The sequence below is a fragment of the Rissa tridactyla genome, chromosome 2 (assembly GCF_028500815.1).
Source record: "Rissa tridactyla isolate bRisTri1 chromosome 2, bRisTri1.patW.cur.20221130, whole genome shotgun sequence".
NCBI lineage: Eukaryota > Metazoa > Chordata > Aves > Charadriiformes > Laridae > Rissa > Rissa tridactyla.
The window spans coordinates 55,243,539-55,261,103 of NC_071467.1; the positions used below are offsets into that span (position 1 = coordinate 55,243,539).

General features: G+C 41.5%; 1 protein-coding gene across 3 annotated transcripts in view; it reads left to right on the plus strand.

Moving 5' to 3' along the window:
* The window catches only part of ARHGAP28 (Rho GTPase activating protein 28), an 80,902-nt gene that overhangs the window by 45,392 nt on the left and 17,945 nt on the right, over positions 1-17,565 (plus strand). For all 3 annotated transcript variants that reach the window (XM_054190710.1, XM_054190712.1, XM_054190713.1), the window contains exons 3-7: positions 4,103-4,320; positions 9,929-10,016; positions 11,957-12,114; positions 16,291-16,456; positions 16,571-16,662. In XM_054190710.1, the coding sequence (XP_054046685.1) occupies positions 4,103-4,320; positions 9,929-10,016; positions 11,957-12,114; positions 16,291-16,456; positions 16,571-16,662 (722 nt within the window). The remainder of the gene's footprint in view (positions 1-4,102; positions 4,321-9,928; positions 10,017-11,956; positions 12,115-16,290; positions 16,457-16,570; positions 16,663-17,565) is intronic.

A 17,565-nucleotide genomic window follows, 5' to 3' on the forward strand; every position in this document is an offset into this window, starting at 1 on the left:
GTTTGGCTGAGATTGTCCCATTTAGATATAACTCAAGGAGAGATTAGAGATAAGTCTGAATACATGGATGCCTACATCATTCAGACTCCCCCCTTGTCAAAATCCATTCATCACTTACACAAATTATGCTGAAGGTATTACTACCTCATTCTGTTACCTTAACATTTCCCCTTCTCATTTTTCATAATGTTTTTGGAAAAACATGTAATAGTCTGCACTAGCTTGTTGCAATGCAGCTTTGTATTAGATGATTTGATAACATCTAGAACAGCAGTTCTCATTTTTTTACAGTTATGACCCCACTTACAAATGCGTTATATTGTGCAACACAAAATATCAGGTGTTACTATAGGATGAAACCAAATTTTTTTGAGGTCATGACCCACTGATAACTGCTGCAACCGTTCAGTGAATCATGGCCACTAGACTGGTAACTACCGATCTAGGGATAGATTTTGAAACAATGGTGTGTTCTTTCTATACAATTATTAACACAAGTGACAATGTATTTTTCTTACCTTGACGTGCAATGGGATGTCATTAATTCTGCTACCAGGAAGACGGGTAGAAGGGGGGAAAGGGTGCTACTTTATTAAGCAACCAAATATGTAACCAGTTATGATAAGCATCCCACAGAGAGGTATCTAGCTCCAACCATGTACCATTTCCTTGGGGAACACCTCCCACTCACTAGTTCCAGGTAGGGGTCTCCTGGAAGCAAAAGGAGATGACCTCCATTCACCAGAAATCTCGGTCTGCTATGAGGGTTATGGTCTGGCAGCTTAAATCCAAACTGCACTGCTTTGTGCTGGCTTGTGGTCTCAAATAAAAATAAAACAAGGTGTAACACTGAAACTTTATGGTTATTGTTATGGGAAGGCAGAAAAGCAATCTGCCTCAATCAGCTTGACCTTATTGGGAAAATTCCTGTCTGATCACGCCCTCTACCTTGGAGACTCCAGAAAGAAATTGTGAACCTCTCGGTGTCTCCGTCATGCAATTGTCAGTGTGAACTGGGTGTCCCTGACTTGTCAGCATGGTCAGGGGAATGTCACATATCTGTGACAGATAAGTTAGTAGGACAAGGCAATATAGGAGCCCATTTGCCATGTTCTCAGAAACTTTTCCATCAGTTTCATCACTGCTGAGCTAAATCTTCACAACAGTGCAAATTCTGCTGCTGTCCCATGTTACCTTTTGTCTGATTTCATCTCATTACATTGCATTGATTTTTTTCCCCTCTGTCCTGAATTAAAAATGAGACTGCAAGGTAAAATGCAATACATCTCCACACTTAATTTATCTTCATACTGTTGTTTTAAACACATATATATTGCATACATTCACACACAACCAGACAGTGCTTGTTCTAGTTATTAACTTCAGGAATATATTCAGTCTGGGATTATAAATCTTGGAAATAACAGTGGAATCTTGGAAATAATTACAAATCTTGGAAATAATAGCTTCTATTAAGCTCCTAGTAGGATAATACTCCTTGCTGAGGATCAAAACACTGAAAATCAATGTAGAAGTCCTCAGGGCAAAATGAAAACAAATATTCATCACCTTTTTGAGTTGCCTTTGACAGGAAGAGGTGCAGAATCCATAAGAAGGAAGCCAAAGGGTGATAGCAGCCAGGCACAACTGATATTGTCAAAACCACAAAGCGGTTTTTTGCTAGACCACATGTGCAAGGGGAGGACATCAGCACACTTACTCTGTTGACATTAGTAACTAAGGTCAAGAAAGAACAGAAGATCATAACAAGTGATACGAGGGATGAAAATGTAGGGGAAGAGGAAGTCGTGGGGTACTTAAGATGGCAGCGATGCTCAGAACTGCTTTAACAGTGTTACAAGGCTGGGATGCTGTTATTTGAGGCTATATCTGAAATTCAAAGAAAGGCACACCTCTTTCCTGGCAATCTCTGTGAGAAAAAGAGAATTACCAACCAGAGGGAACCCTCTTGATTATCTGTTTGTCTTCTGTTGGAGCAGAATCAAACACAGTATCAAGACCCTGCTGTATAAGTAGCTACCGCTGTAAAAATAATGTTTTGTGAAACAACATGTTTTTCTTTTAGCCTTTATTTAAACTTATGTGTCATAAAATTTTGAGGGGGTTTTTGATGCCGAAATTCCTTCTCTTTAATAGTTGTGCTTCTCTGGTTGTTGTCGTTATTTCTTAGTCTATTGTTTTTGAGTGGTTGGAACAGGAAAAGGGCAATAGCCAGAGAAAACAAGTCACAGGGGTGGCTGGTAAGCAGGCACAATTTCATGTCTGCTTTACTATTTTTCATAGCGTCATGAAAGCCAAGTTTGATTAAAAACTAAATTCTTGGAAAGAATATGCCAGGACAAAAGCCAAAATGAATGTAATTAAGAAACTGGAACATGAATGGATGTGGCCAGAGCAGCAGCACACAGAAATGAGATCTTGTTGGAAAGAAGAGTGAGGACAGCAGAAGAACCATAGGTTCAAAGCTTACAAAGGAAAGGAACAGCCTGTCGTCCTACCTGTGGATGAAGAAAGTATCCGAGTGGAGAAAAGCTGTTTCGCAGGATACAGGGCTGGTCACACCCCATCTAACACAGAGCAGGGGTTTTAGAAGCAGATATTTTTGTAGAGCTTTGTAAAGAGACAAGGCAGTTAACAATGAAGTCAGCGAAGGCACACGTGTAAGATGCTTTCACTTGTCCTTGCAGTCCAGCCCTGTAATTTTCTTTTTTGTGTATCCAACTGCCAAAGCGCAGCCAACTGGTATCTATCAATCTGCCGGCATTCTGGTGTCAAGAAGAGGCCATAAAGGGAGAGTGGAAATACCAACCTGCCATTAAGACCCATGCTGGGACAAGAACAATAAGTGCATTCACTAGGTGTTTTATAGAACATGCTGCAAATTAATCCATTTCCTGTTTGACATGTTTATTTGTAATAGCTTTTCTTCAGTCAAAGCTGGAATTCAATTATTGTCTTGTCTCAAGCAGCACATTGCTGAGCTAGGATTGTTCACAGAACTAAAATGAAGGCGCTCAAAATCTCCTATGTGAAGAGGGATTTTAAAAGACTGACTGTTTACTTTCAAAAGCAAACAAATAAAAAGGCAATGACAGCAAAATTTAAAATTACTAAAGGATTTAGAGAAGGTAGAATGGGAGCTTCTCCCTGTCCTATAGTGACAGGGGGTATTCATTTAATGTAACAGGTAGCAAGCTGAAACCCTGTATTGGGCTTGTGTGGCAAGGTTTTGGTAGTGGGGGGGGCTGCAAGGGTGACTCTGTGAGAAGATGCCAGAAGCTTCCCCCATGTCGGATTGAGCCAGGGAAGAAAATACTTTTTCACCCAGTGCATAATCCCACTATGGAACCAGCTGCCATGTTGAACCAGTTGAGAAGCAGGTATCGAACAGGATTCAAGAAGATATTAGTCACTAATTAAGATATCAGGAAATGCTGGGGTGTAGAGTGCTAGCCAGTCTTTAATTATTAGAAATCAGGATGATACCTGGCATGCAAAGATGGCTATTTCTGCATCTTCCACCCCTACCCAACCTCTTTGACACCTATCTTACCTGCCCTTGTTCTTTAGTGAGCAGCTCTGGCTCTTAATCATCTTCTTCAAAACAGGCTATTGGACTAGGTGGACATCATACTTCTCTCAGTGTGGCATCTTCACTGGCTGTCTGGAATACCAGTTTGATTTCCACCTGCCAAATAGCTTCATCCAGTACAACATGGTATAAACAGTAACCGAGGGGAATTACACTTTTGAATGAGGGGTTAGTTTTTAGCAAACTTGCTGTGTCAGGCTGGGCGCTCTACTGCTTTCTTCACACAAGTGTATTGACGCTCAGGTTAAAAAATACCTCTTCTGTTCTTCTCCTAAGCATCTCCTGTGCAGACGCTGCCAAACTGAAATTTGTTTTGTTGATCAACAAAGTGTGTTGATAAAATTAAATTAACTTACACTTATGGCCTAAGATTGGAAGTGAAGTCTTCTCGGGTAAAGGCTAAGGCAGCAATCCACCAGGCCACTTCCCTTCCTTCAGCCCCCTCTCCCTCCCATGCCAGGCCTGGTAACACACTCTCTTTCTCCACAGAAGGGGAGCTGGAGGCAGAATGGCTGCAAGATGTAGGTTTGTCTACGTTGATCTCGGGAGCTGAAGAGGAGGATGGCCAAGCCCTGCTGTCCACTCTGACCCGCACTCAAGCTGCTGCCGTACAGAAGAGGTACAACACCTACACTCAAACCCTGAGGAAGAAGAACAAGCACACAGTCCGGGATGTGCGAGACATCTTTGGCACCAATGACTCTTCTGTAAGTAGCCAATGCATCCTAGTGAATGCTTATGAGCTTATTTTTTATGCATCTTGCAAGTAGTTCATCTAAGCTTCTACCAGACAGGAACTTTTCTCTGCTGACAATGTACAGCCAGCCAGTAACAGTACCTGACACTAAGTCCAGACTTTTAATGGTGTATTTACTACAGTTTGAGAGGAAAAGAAGAAACCAAATAAAATAGATGGTGCACAGTTTTGCAACTAACCTGTAACATAATTTGTATCTATTGCCAGCCTTCCTTCTGCAATCTCCTATCAAGACTAACATTTACTCCCTTATTTTTTGGAAATTGGTGAGTTACTCTTGGCAGCTATTCAAATTTTTGCTGGCTTCTGGGGACACTTGCTATTTACTCAGCAGTCTCAGCAGTGAAGTAAAACTTCTGTAATGAAGCAACTGGGGTTCAAATATGCATAAGCAATTAAACACCTGCCAGCATGATTGCAACTGGTACACTGGCAGTTACATTTCACTTACATAGCAAATGAAAATCTATTAACTGTTCATTTGCTTCATGGCTTCAGAAATGAGCATTGCCTCTGGTGGTTTCATCCACTTTTCCCTGAGGGTAGTTCTAAAAGTACCAATTCCAATCCCTACACATTTTGATTTTGGTGAATGCAGCCAACGGTGTGAGTTTAGTCCAATGCTGAAAGCAACACACACACATGACTTTACATATGTCACTCACGATATCTTAAATGGGAGTCACCAATAAGCTCAGAAGTTCACCTTTGAAATTAATATTAAAGTTCTTGCCATTACAAAACTCCAAGAAACTCTTTCATTATGAAATTGTTTTGTCCTTCGCTATTGGTGCTGCATTCTCCTCAAGGCTTGGCACCCTGGATGAATTTAAAGCAAAAAAATGGACACAAAATGGTAGCTGCATAGTTATATTAAAATTACAGAGACATAATGGTTGGGGAGTTAACTTATTTGTCCCCAATTTTAAGTAACTGGGCTCTTTTGAACCTCTAGCACCTCTCTCACAAATATATCCAGAAGCATCCAGTAGTTTCCTGTGGGCAGAGTTTTTTGCATGAGAAATCCTCAGGCATGTTTGCATGAACACTAAAAAGTTGATGGCACTTCTTATTAGATTAGAAACTTCTCCCTTTTCAAATATCTGTAAACCTTAATATGTTTAAAATTTTAAAAAATTACAATAAAGCCTAAGTTTCCTAATAAATTTCAATCAACCAAATAACTGCACCTGTTCTCTCAGATGGGCACATTATTGATCGGGTTTTGACCTGCTTATTTTTCACCTCTGTTTCTCACTTGCTAAAGGAATCAGGAGCTTCAGCGCCATTGCCCTTCAAATCACTGTTTTACCTCCTCTGATATTCAGCTCACCCACTAGTTCTGCATTTTGAAAGTCTGAAAGATAAGACTGGAAAAGTAATTAAGACTTCTAATTCTTCTTCCCACAAAAATATGCAGTTCTGCAGGATGCTTACCTAAATGTTAAACACAGCTCCAGAGCACACCATCACCTCCCTCCAAAGGACTGCAAAACAGATTGTATTTCTAAAAGCCTGCAAGGTTCCTAAAACTCTTTGGGCATTCCCATTGACCATTGCTCCTATCTCTGCTGCTTATTAAGGGATTTAGAAAGTTTTTCCTAATTATCAGCTCCTCAGGGACGCATCAAAGGGGAGGTGTTTTGCCCGAAGCTGAAAGTTTTCTGAGCAGCCCTTTGTAAGGGGGTGTCAGCTCACACTCTGCTGCCTCTTTGGGCATGGCACTACAGCTGTTAGTGAATCTTTGCAATGAATCAGTTTGGGAAAGTGATCTGGGATAAAAACCACCCAAACAAAAAAGAGCAACAGAGAACGGGGAGGGGCAAATCTTTCCATCAAAGCTGCTGAAAAGAGGCTGGTAAAAAGACTGCTTGAAATGTTGTGCAGGAGTTTTGCTTTCCCATCCTGTTTTTCAGTTGGGAATGGAAGAAGTAAACAAGTTGCAAACAGCAAAACAGCTCTAATTGCTTCAGCTAACTCTATAATCCTCTCCATTAGGAGGATGGACTTACATCTTCTTCCCAACAACCTAAGCATTACAGAAGCCTAGAGGGAAGGGTCACAGGAAGGATTACTCTCTTCTGTGGCTAATGATGACAGAAAAGGTGATTATCTCACTAGGGTAACCTGAGATGAGATTGGAACCACTGAAGAAGCATAGATAGTTGTCATCCAGAGAGTGGGGGGGGGAGAAAAAGAAAAAAAAAAATCTTTGCCCTGGTTTCTTTTCTCTGTTCTGAAAAAACTTGCTTGCTAAATGTTCTGATATTACTGCCTGGTGGCCAATGTCTATATGGGTCAACACAGAGCAAAGGGTTTTCCCTCATCATGCCTTGAGGTCCATCCCCTCAGGGCAGGAGCGTTCCCTCAACAGCCCAAGTGGACTGAAATGAAAGGAAATGAAGTCTCCTTTTGGCGGGTTGTGGTTTATTCTTTTTTTTCTGCTGGCCACCCTGGAAAGGTCCTGTGATCCCGGGCACAAAATGCAGCACCTGTGGTACCTCACCCCTCTGAGAGCGATACCTCGGTGGAGCTGCCTGCACCAGCTGAGGTGCCTCTGCTCTTCTTCAAACAGGCCTGCTTGCAGCAGACTTGACTGACAGACACACAATGGAGATTTAAATTGGATAGTTTATTAATCACAGTGGCCTGATTTTCCTTACTGCTGGTACCCCGCTGCTTTCATCAGAAGCTATCGGCTCTGCTAGTGCTCAAAGCCTAGAAAAATCAACAGCAGAATACAAACTGGGGGGAAACATTGATTTTATTATTGGAGGGAGGAAACAAAGCATCATGCTCATTAACAGCCCAACCCTGTACATTGTCATCTGCTAAAACTCTTCAAGACTTTTAGGAGCATTTTGCTTGAGCAATGCATGAGAAAATCATGTCCTAATTAAAGAAGAATCACAAACTAACCCAGTGCTATTTGCATGAAAAGGCATTTGCGATGACAGTGCTCGGAAATATGAATATATCCAAAGCATGGGCAACTGGTATCCTGACCATCCTGACCATCCTACTGGTATCCTCCTTTGCCTTTATTTCACTTAGCTACAGGGCTGAAAATAGAACTTGGTCACTTGGTGCTCCAATGATTTGTTTTTACATCTTCTACAATGAGGGGAGCTACTAAAGAACTATCTATCTACCTCATGTCCATCTTTTCCTTGCTCTTCTGGTTTCCTCTTCCCATTGGAAATTCCTGTGTACATTGTGCCAATAAACACTGGGCTCATTTTTAATATCGGATAATGAGAACTGTCTAATGAATCACTTTCAGTCAGAAATCAGGACATGAGAAGTCTTGCCTTTGCTGGAGCCCCAACCAAAAGAATAAAGCGGTCCTGCTTTAGTTAAGGACACAATTTGACTCATGGCCTTTCACATTCATTAAGATATGCACTTCCAAAGTTTTTTAATCTTCTTTTTTGCTAAAGGAACAACCTGGATCTTGAAAATTCATGCATTAAAGGGGCTTTATGCCCAGTCTTCCCTTTCTTTCTATCATATTATCCTAAGATTAGAGAAAAGGGGGATAGGAGGGGTTGTTGGTCCTGTTTGGAAGAGATTTTCACAAAAGAGACAGAGATTTGCATTCTTTATACAATCTTCCAGTGGAGGCTGGGAAATGAGACCAAGGATACGAGGTTTTTAGCTACCCCTGATATTGCACCTGGTTCGTGATATTCAATTGCCACAGGCTAGAGCAGCCTGCAGGCTCTTGCAAGCACTGCTGGACACGAGGCAGAGTTGTGCTGCCAGCTCCCCTCTACCAGCTCCACCGTGCTTAGCCAGACCGGGTTGCCGCAGCTGCTCCACTGTTGATTTCACCTGTGTAACAAGGCTGGAAGGATTATTTTTTTTTTCTTAATAAATTTGATTTACTGTAAATCCATGCTGAATACTGTTCATGGGGTCAGACATTTTGAGCAGTGAAAAGCCAGTTGCTAATGTTTACCATTCATTTCTACATCTGGATCATAACCAGCAGAAGAGCTACTTTTATGTTTGATTATCCCAAGTTGCTGAGGCGAGTTTAACTGTCTCCTTACTTCAATACTCCCACCTGAAATTTATCTCGCTTTTTTATGTCCTAAAACGTCTTGTGTAAATGTTACGGGATCCTACAGTTCTTCTTTTAAAAAAAAAAAATCCATGGTCCTTACAGTCTTCTGGCAAAGGAAGTCTATGTGACTCAAATCCTGTTTGCTATCAAGTTTGCAGGCCATTGAATGTACTCTCTCAGGAGAGATTTTATTCATGTTACATTTGACTTTGTTACCCAAATAGCTTGGAGGATAAGACTGAATAAAACAACTGCAACATTATTTCAGGCTTCCAATTGGAAGAGCTGCCTGTCTTTTAAATATCTGGCATTTTTTAGCAACTTGAATGCTGCTCCTGTGCATTGGCTACAAATGGGGAAGACAAAATTTCTGCCCTGAGGCATTGCTGCTTGTTGATAAACAGCCGATTTAGCAATTTAAAGAGCAATTTAAACAGCAATTTAAAGAGCAATTTAAAGAGCTGCTGTTCTGGGCTCATCCGGGCCCTCAGCTGCAGGTTCAGCTGGAAAGCTGGGGCTGCTCCATCAGGCTTGTGGGGGGTGAGGCATCAGGTTTGAGAAAGGGGGGGGCTCCAAGGGCTACCAGCAGGATACAAAGACAGATGAAAAAATGCAAGGCTGGTTTGGGGTACTGTAGTTATTTTCACTGAGTACCCTTCAGAGTATTTTTTAATTCCTGACGTTTGGGTTTTTTACCCAAGAACGTGCAGATGAGCTGCTACTGCCCTGCATGCACACAAACATTCAGATTTGCCTTTATGATGAGTCCCAAAACTGCTGAGAACAAGGGCAAAACTCGGCTGCCAAGAAGCAGCAACAGTGCTTGAAAGTCACCCCCTGGGCTTCAGAACCCCATCTCTGCTGTGCCACACATGCTTCTCCCCATTTTCACACAGTGCAGAATGATTTCTGGAGTGGAAAGAAATGAAGTTGACTATAGAAAAGGTCTTTTTTCCCCAAAAAATGTTTTTTCAGTTCACTGATAAAGTGTTAGTATATAACCTGTGGGAGGACATCCCTCCATTAATAATTTGCTGTTGCTCAAATCCTGAAAGGGGGTGAACAGCCCGATTTCTGACAGGTGCTTGTGAGCAGCGGATGCTTGACGTGTCAGAGAGTCCTCAAAAAGATTTGTGGCCAAAATGATTAAAAGCAGGATGGATTACAATTTGACGAGGACCTTTCGCTTAGCACAATTATGTACAGCAATTTACTTAGCTAATTTTAGTCATTATATAGGACAGGACTCATTAGCTACAGCGAGCTGCAATATTACTGACCTCAACATGATCCAAGTTTGTGCAGCCTGGGGAAGATTAATTCTCGGGCTTGGCTATGAAAAATGTGCTCTGGTGAATCACTACAGGTTGTTTAAACTTGGCAAAAGAGTGTAAACTGAAAATGATAACGCTGTTGCTTAAACTGTAGCAGTTTCTGTCCATAGACGTTTACCTTCACTGCAGTCTGATCATTTTTCCTTGCCTATCAGCCCACATTTGAGACAGTTCCAGTGTCACCAGTTCCTTCTAATGGTATCCAGCTTCCTGGGCAGAAGCCAGTTTGGAAATCAGTTAGCTGTGAGTATGCCAATGTGTAACCAGTGTTCACTTCCTCCTAGGAAAATGATAGACAGAAAGATCCTTTTGTGGTTCTGAGGTTAGTCTCCTCTTTCATGTTGGGGCCATGCTGCATATATTTCCTTAAAATCGTTGTCAGCTTATTGTCATGCAGGAACCAAAGTTTCCCATTCAAGACCTGTGTTGCACAGACACAGATTGCTGCCCTTGAGGCATCGGTGACTAAAAAGTACTCATCATTGCAAGACTGGGAATGTAAAAATAAGCTCTAAACAATATGGTGCAGAATTTGTCCAAAATATGTCAGTGGTGTATTTTCTTGTTGCAAATCATGACAAGAAAGATGCATATTTCCTTCACATTTCTTCTCCAGTACTGCAGAAATCATAGTGTTAGAAATTTATCATTTTTCTGGTTCTGCCCTATTATTCTGGTCCACTAGTGGTGTTATTTTGGACAACACTTAAACACTTTGCCCTGACAGTGACTGGCAGTGCTAATGAAAATGCTAGCTCTGCTCTATTCAGTGTCTGGATAACTGTCAGCAGCCTTCCACAGGAATGCCTGTCTTTTATTTTGAAAGCTCTTCCCATCACCATTGTTCGGGGCTTAACTACAGGGATATCCACACCTGAGTTTTAAAAACAGTCTTTTAGATGTTTACCTCTGGATATCATGCCATAGGCATTTTCCTTGATCGCAAAAGCTGCTCTGCTGATACCTCTGCTCTGCAAGTAGTTGTACTAGAACAGATGGGGAACCAAATGTCCAGGGGTACCATGGACAGTCTGTGGATGGATGGAAAGAGAGACGGAAAACATCTTAAATGGCTTGGCCATTAGGTAACATCTAAGGCCACAGTTCAGAAGCCAGAAGCCACTTAATAACACACTTAGCTTTTTCAAACCATACTTGCAAAACAAAAGACATTGGAAAAAAAGTTTGTAAATGTAAATGCAATGTATCTGTAAATGCAATGATGCAAAAATCATGGGGCATACACATGTTTATAAAACATGTAATGCTTTTTATTTCACTTTCTGATTTCCATGGCAATGAATGCACTTACATTAGTAAACTCTTCTCTGCAGTCCTGGGGGCTAAAATTTTACTTCACTTCCAAGGAAAATTATGATTCTGTTCCAATCGTGTGTGTCTAGGAGCTGGACTTTAAGGGAAAATGTAAAATTGTCCTGAGATGTGAGAAATCAGTCATGAAAGTTGGCAACACTGGAACTTGTGCATGTTATCACACTTTGGACTCCATGGCAATAGAGTATTTCTGTACTTGCTTATACTGATTTCAGAAATTTTCCTCTGGCATCCACTAATCTCTGCAGGTAACTAAATTTTAGAGCAGAGCAATAACAAATTTCACAATATCTACCAGAAATTCCAGTAGATACAGTGTTTTTTGAACTGGAAGATTGTACATTGAGTCCTGTTTTGGTGCTACACACCTAAACTAGTGACTGTGAGAAATACATGTATGTGAGCATATAAATATATGCAAAATGTCTTATGATTGTAAATAAGCCAACAGTGACCTAAGAAACTGTGTCAACAGCATTTTTCTGTCAGGAACTTTTATATTTAATTGTTCATTACGCAAGTGCCAACACAGTTTGCTGGCCTGGGTAGACAACGATGGAGTACAAAAAGTTGATAATTGCTGATAAACAGGAAGTTCCAGCTTGACTATCTTTCTCACGAAAAGCAACAAGTTAAATAATCTAAAATGAAAATAAGGATTTTATTTCTAAGGGGTTATTTCCTCCAGACAAAACAGGAACATGCTGTGGTTTACACTGAAATTCCTTTTGAAGCACTTCCTTTATTACTTTTTCAAGATTTTTGTCATCTTAGTTGAATTTTTTAATGTCTCTGTACTAAATGCAAACATATATTCAGCATTCATATATAGTTTCCCTTATTTTCAGCTAATAGTTGTCTAGACTGTGGACAAGATAAAGGCAGCACATCTGTAACAGAAGAGCTCTCCTATGAGGTCTCTTTCTCAGAATCCATTATGGTCCTTCCAAAAAGCCAAGAATGGCCGAAAAACCAGAGGTTCAAAAAGGAAGACTCTGCTTTGCCTGTAAGTTTGTTCTCAAAATTTTTCCTCAATTGTTTTCTTTAACCCAGTAATTTCCTACATCATGTCCCCAGCGCATCAGAGTGCGTTAGGATGCATTAGCTGTCCCTCACTATGTGTGCTTCATAGAGGCTGCCCGCTGTGACTTCCTACCGCTTGTGACTGATTCCCAGAAAGGCACCAAAGCTAAACTGGATATTCAAGCCTGGTTTTTACTTGTACCCATTGCAGACGAATAGGTGTAACTCAATCCACAAATACTGCATCATCCACACATATATTTTTTACATAGAAATAAAGACCACTTACCGGCACTAAAACTAGCAATCCTTTTTATTACTGGTCTGCTTTCCTACTTTATACCCCCACAGATCATCTGCCTTTGTTACCACAGGGATTTAAAATCTCTTCGCAGATGAAGCGGGGAAAGCAAGCCTTAGTCCTGCAGCAGTACTGCTGTCTCCAATCAGTATTCAGTGCAATTACGCTATAAGGGATACTACGTGAATGGTTAAAGGAAAGTTTATCGTATCATGTCATCCAACCAGACATACACCAAGCAATCATGTCATTATGCGAAATCATTTCTTCAAGTCAAGGAATTCAGTTTTCTATTTCCATCAGACCCCACAACTTCCATTTCTGAAATCTGGAGCATTAGGTTTATGCTTCAAATAGCACTTTTTTAGTGAAATGTATGAAATAGTTGTAAATTATTTGGAAGCATTTCCTAAATGTTGTGATGTCCTGAGGTTCTGAACTAATGATGACGATCAGAGGGCTGGAGCACCTGTGCTATGAGGACAGGTTGAGAGAGTTGGGGTTGTTCATCCTGGAGAAGAGAAGGCTCCGGGGAGACATTCTAGCAGTCTTCCAGTACCTGAAGGGGGCCTACAGGAAGGAAGGGAAGGGGCTCTTTATCAGGGAGTGTAATGATAGGACGAGAGGTAATGGTTTCAAACTGCAAGAGGGTAGATTTAGATTAGATATCAGGAAGAAATTCTTTACTGTGAGGGTGGTGAGGCACTGGAACAGGCTGCCCAGGGAAGTTGTGGATGCCCCATCCCTGGAAGTGTTCAAGGCCAGGTCGGATGGGACTTTGAGCAGCCTGGTCTAGTGGGAGGTGTCCCTGTCCATGGCAGGGGGGTTGGAACTAGATGATCTTTAAGGTCCCTTCCAACCCAAACCATTCTATGGTTCTATGATTCTATGATAATCCGAAATTGTTGCTATCCATGCAGACATTGAATTCTCTGAGAATTATCCATTTGTCCATCTCAGGCACCACCAAGGAAGAAGAACCTGAGATGCAGAAGTAAGCTTCCCTCATGAAAGGAGAGATAAGACACCAAGTAGATTACAACTGGTGTGAAATCCCTGTGCTTTAGTGTGTCTGGGTTTTTTTGTGGTGTGGATAACTTGGTGTCTTCTGGAGAGTAAGGTTGTCTCAGCATTCATCATGATTTTGGCAAACGAAGGGTTCATCCTTGCTCCTTCTAGTAGGAAACCTACAATCCCAGCCTTCACCACAACACACACACACACACACAAATTGTTCTCTGCAACAGCTCGGAAAATTTCCAGTTGCTAGAGCAGGGAAACTGGTGACAAATGGGGAAGAGAAGATGCCACATTGAATATCGTGGATCTGTGGATGCATAATTGATTACTGTTAGAAAACGCCAGCATTGTGCTGGAGATGAACTATTCTGCATGCAGGGCATCATTTTGTGTGCTTGGGAGAGTACACGAGAAATATGCCAGGTCATCACAAACAGAGAGTTTCTAAATAAAGTCAACAATTGTAGCTGTTGACATTGGCATTTCTCTTATTTCATATGCTGCCACTCGTGGTATTGGGTTTTTTCCATAGTGGCTCAGACGATAATGGGCCCCAGCAAAAAATCACCTCTTGCTCTGTTACACAGAGTGACCAGTCACCTAAACTCTGAAGGACTGTCCCCCTATTCCTCAAGGTGGGCCAACAGGGACAGACTGAAGTCTGCACAACATCCAGCGTCCTTGACAGTGGGTTCTCCAGGGCAGGTTTGACCCATTAATATAACCAGCTTCATGGATAGCACATACTGAGCTGCACGGAGAGAGATTATGTGTCATAAAATAGCATGTCCCCTTCAGCTTCCAGAAGAGATGATGGTTGGACTCAATGGTCCCAAGGGTCTTTTCCAACCTAAATGATTCTATATTCTAAGAGCCAACTCAACATCACTGTCTGCAGTTTCCCCAGTGTGGGACCATGATCAATGTAACTTGAAGATATTACAGACCTAAGAGTCAGTCAGCATTTCAGGCCCATCTTAGTACATGGTACAGTTCCACATAGAAACAACATGTCACACAATATCAGACATGATCCTTAGCCAAAACACTAGTAGTTTAATTTCAGGATGATGTAGCCTCCTTCAGTGCTGCATACTGTGACTCCACTGTTTGTAAGAAAAATCACTGGAAAATTGTGACACTGGGCAGTAGAAAGAGGCCCAGCCCCAAACCTTGTGTTAACAGTGCATCACATCATCATGACCCTGGGAGACAGTCAGCCACCATGGAAAATCATTGTAGCTATCCTTTCTAATCAGTTTTGGAGTGTTTGTCATTTTTTTCTTGGCAAACATACTTTTTCTCTTTCCTCTGAGAAAATGTACATATACTGCATGACTTTTTCTTATTTTCAAGATGATTTATTGTGTTTTGACTGCTTTTGGACTTTTTTTCATCACTGGAACCAAAATACATAGATATTCTTCAGTATTTTCTGTGTCTTCAGAAGACTATCCTCCATGTAGCTTTTATTACATTGTCTCAGCATAAGAGTAACGGTGGTATTGCTGCATTCTGGGGAGGTAAGATTGTGGCCTAAAATGCCCCAGACAGCATATAAATTTGTTTTTCCATCCCCTGCACTCTTTATCCCCCAATTATGGTTAACACCTTTTGAAAGAGCATGTGCAATGTGATTTAGGAAGTCCTAACCTACTTAATCTAGATATCCCTTGTCCCCTCTTACTTTTAAAATCTGGTGTAAGTTTAATACTTCTTATGTTTACTTTTTTCTTAATCTGTTTGACTGGCTTCATCTAAAGATGGGTTAAGCTTATTGAGTCCATATTTGTTTAAAAAGGGGAGGACTGGGATGAAATATCCAGAAGCAAAACATTATTAAAGGCTGGGTTTCCACTCAGTTCCCTAAAGGGAGGAGATGATTTGTAATGCTACTTATTTATACCTCTGACTAACAATTACTGGTTTAAATTACAACTAAATTAAAAAAACATACAATCCCAAAGATCCACAGTTCTTTGAAAAGCATGGTTTTTACTATAACGTTATTATGTCTAACAATTATGTCAAAATCTGATGGGTATTTGTTCTTTTTGACATTTGTACAAATGCTTCTGTCATGACGCAGCATTCCTGGCTCTGGTCCATGGCACTGCAGTTTCTAAAATATGTAGACATCTTCACATGCCCCCAAATTACTAAGTATCATTTAGTTCAAGCCTACTTGAATAAATTATTCCTTAGCTTCTGGGAGTCCTGTTTCTAAGCCTAAATCTTCCTGAGTAATAAAAAGTACCAGTAAATTGACAGGTTGGCATCAGGACTAAGTGATTTTGCTTCTGGGCTTTTCCTCAGGTCTTCAGTTTGAACTGTCCTATAAGACCTCATAAATTAATAGTAATATGCAAAGCAGGCATGGGTTCATTACACAAACAGATACACAGTTGATATACAACCATATCCATGATGAAATATGTCAGCTACTTCAACAGCATTCAAAGATGCTCTGCGGGAGGCAGAGGCAGATGCAGAGCAAAATTTTATATCCTGCTGAAACTGGGCAAAAGTTTAAAAGTAGCACGTAGCTCATTTGTCCCAGCTGGAGTACAGGCACTAAGGTTAATACCTTTGCTCCAGCACCACTTACCAGTCAAACTGCAAGGCAACATGGTGAGCAAGAAGCTCAATTTTATGTGTCAGATGGATGCGAGTTATGTCAACATACCAGGCCAAGATACAGGGTTGTAGTTCAGCTCTTTGGTGTTACCCATCTACCCTAATATGACTTCCTATCCCATACGGGCATCTCTTTCAAAACAAAAAATTCACGTCCTGTAATTTTTGTGCAAATAAAGATGCAACCCATCTCTACTGTAGAAATTCATCGTTCGGAAAAGCCGGTTTGGACTGACAGAGGTTGGAGACCTATCTCCTGAAGACATGAAGAAGATCCGCTACCTCTCCCTGATTGAGCTAACGGCCTTCTATGACGCACTGGGGGTGGAGCTGAAGAGGAACCGCGCAGAGAGGGTGCGGGGACGAGGTACCGTGCTGTGGCATCCCCATGGCGGCCACCTGGGCACTGCTCAGCATAGCTAAGAAGACGCATACGAGACTGTGTTTTCTCTCTTTCACATTTGCTGTTATTATTTTTAAGAAAATGGTCTGTTTGGAGTCCCTCTCAACGTATTGCTGGAGAATGATCAAAAGAAGGTTCCTGGAATAAAAGTTCCCCTCATCTTCCAAAAAGTGAGTATAATTCGTCTTGCCGGGCTGCTGAGATTCATTTTTCCATCATTTGCACTGACACTCAGTGTCAGTGACACACAGTCATCAGATAAAAGACGATGCAGGCTTTACAGACTTGAAAGTGTCTACTGTCTGTCTGTCTGTATGTTGTGGTCTGAAAATCCTGTGACAAGGAGACAAAATTTGCTCTTTTTGTGTGTTTTATCTGTGGTGGGGACCTCTTTCAATTTTTGTAATTATATGATGCCATATGGGAAACTTCAGGAAAGAAATGTCTGGCTTTCTGTTTCCCTTTCTCATTAAATTAGGCCACTGTGCAAAATTGTGTGTGTAGAAGTGGCAGAGTTGAGTTGTCTCAGGAGTTTTAATATCACGTGAATTCAAATCATAGGTATTACAGAATCACAGAATCTCAGAATGGTAGGGGTTGGAAGGGACCTCTGGAGATCATCTAGTCCAACCCCCCTGCCAGAGCAGGGTCACCTAGAGCAGGTTACACAGGATGGAGTCCAGGCCGGTTTTGAATGTCTCCAGAGATGGAGACTCCACCACCTCTTTGGGCAGCCTGTTCCAGTGCTCTACCACCTTCAAAGGAAAGAAGTTCTTCCTCACGTTTAGGTGGAACTTCCTATGTTCAAATTTGTGCCCATTACCTCTTGTCCTGTCCCCCGGCACCACTGAAAAGAGCCTGGCCCCATCCTCCTGACACCTACCCTTGAAGTATTTATAAGCGTTGATAAGATCCCCCCTCAGCCGCCTTTTTTCCAGACTGAAGAGACCCAAATCCCTCAGCCTTTCTTCATAAGAGAGGTGTTCCAGTCCCCTAATCGTCTTGGTAGCCCTTTGCTGCACCCTCTCCAGCAGTTCCCTGTCCTTCTTGAACCAGGGAGCCCAGAACTGGAC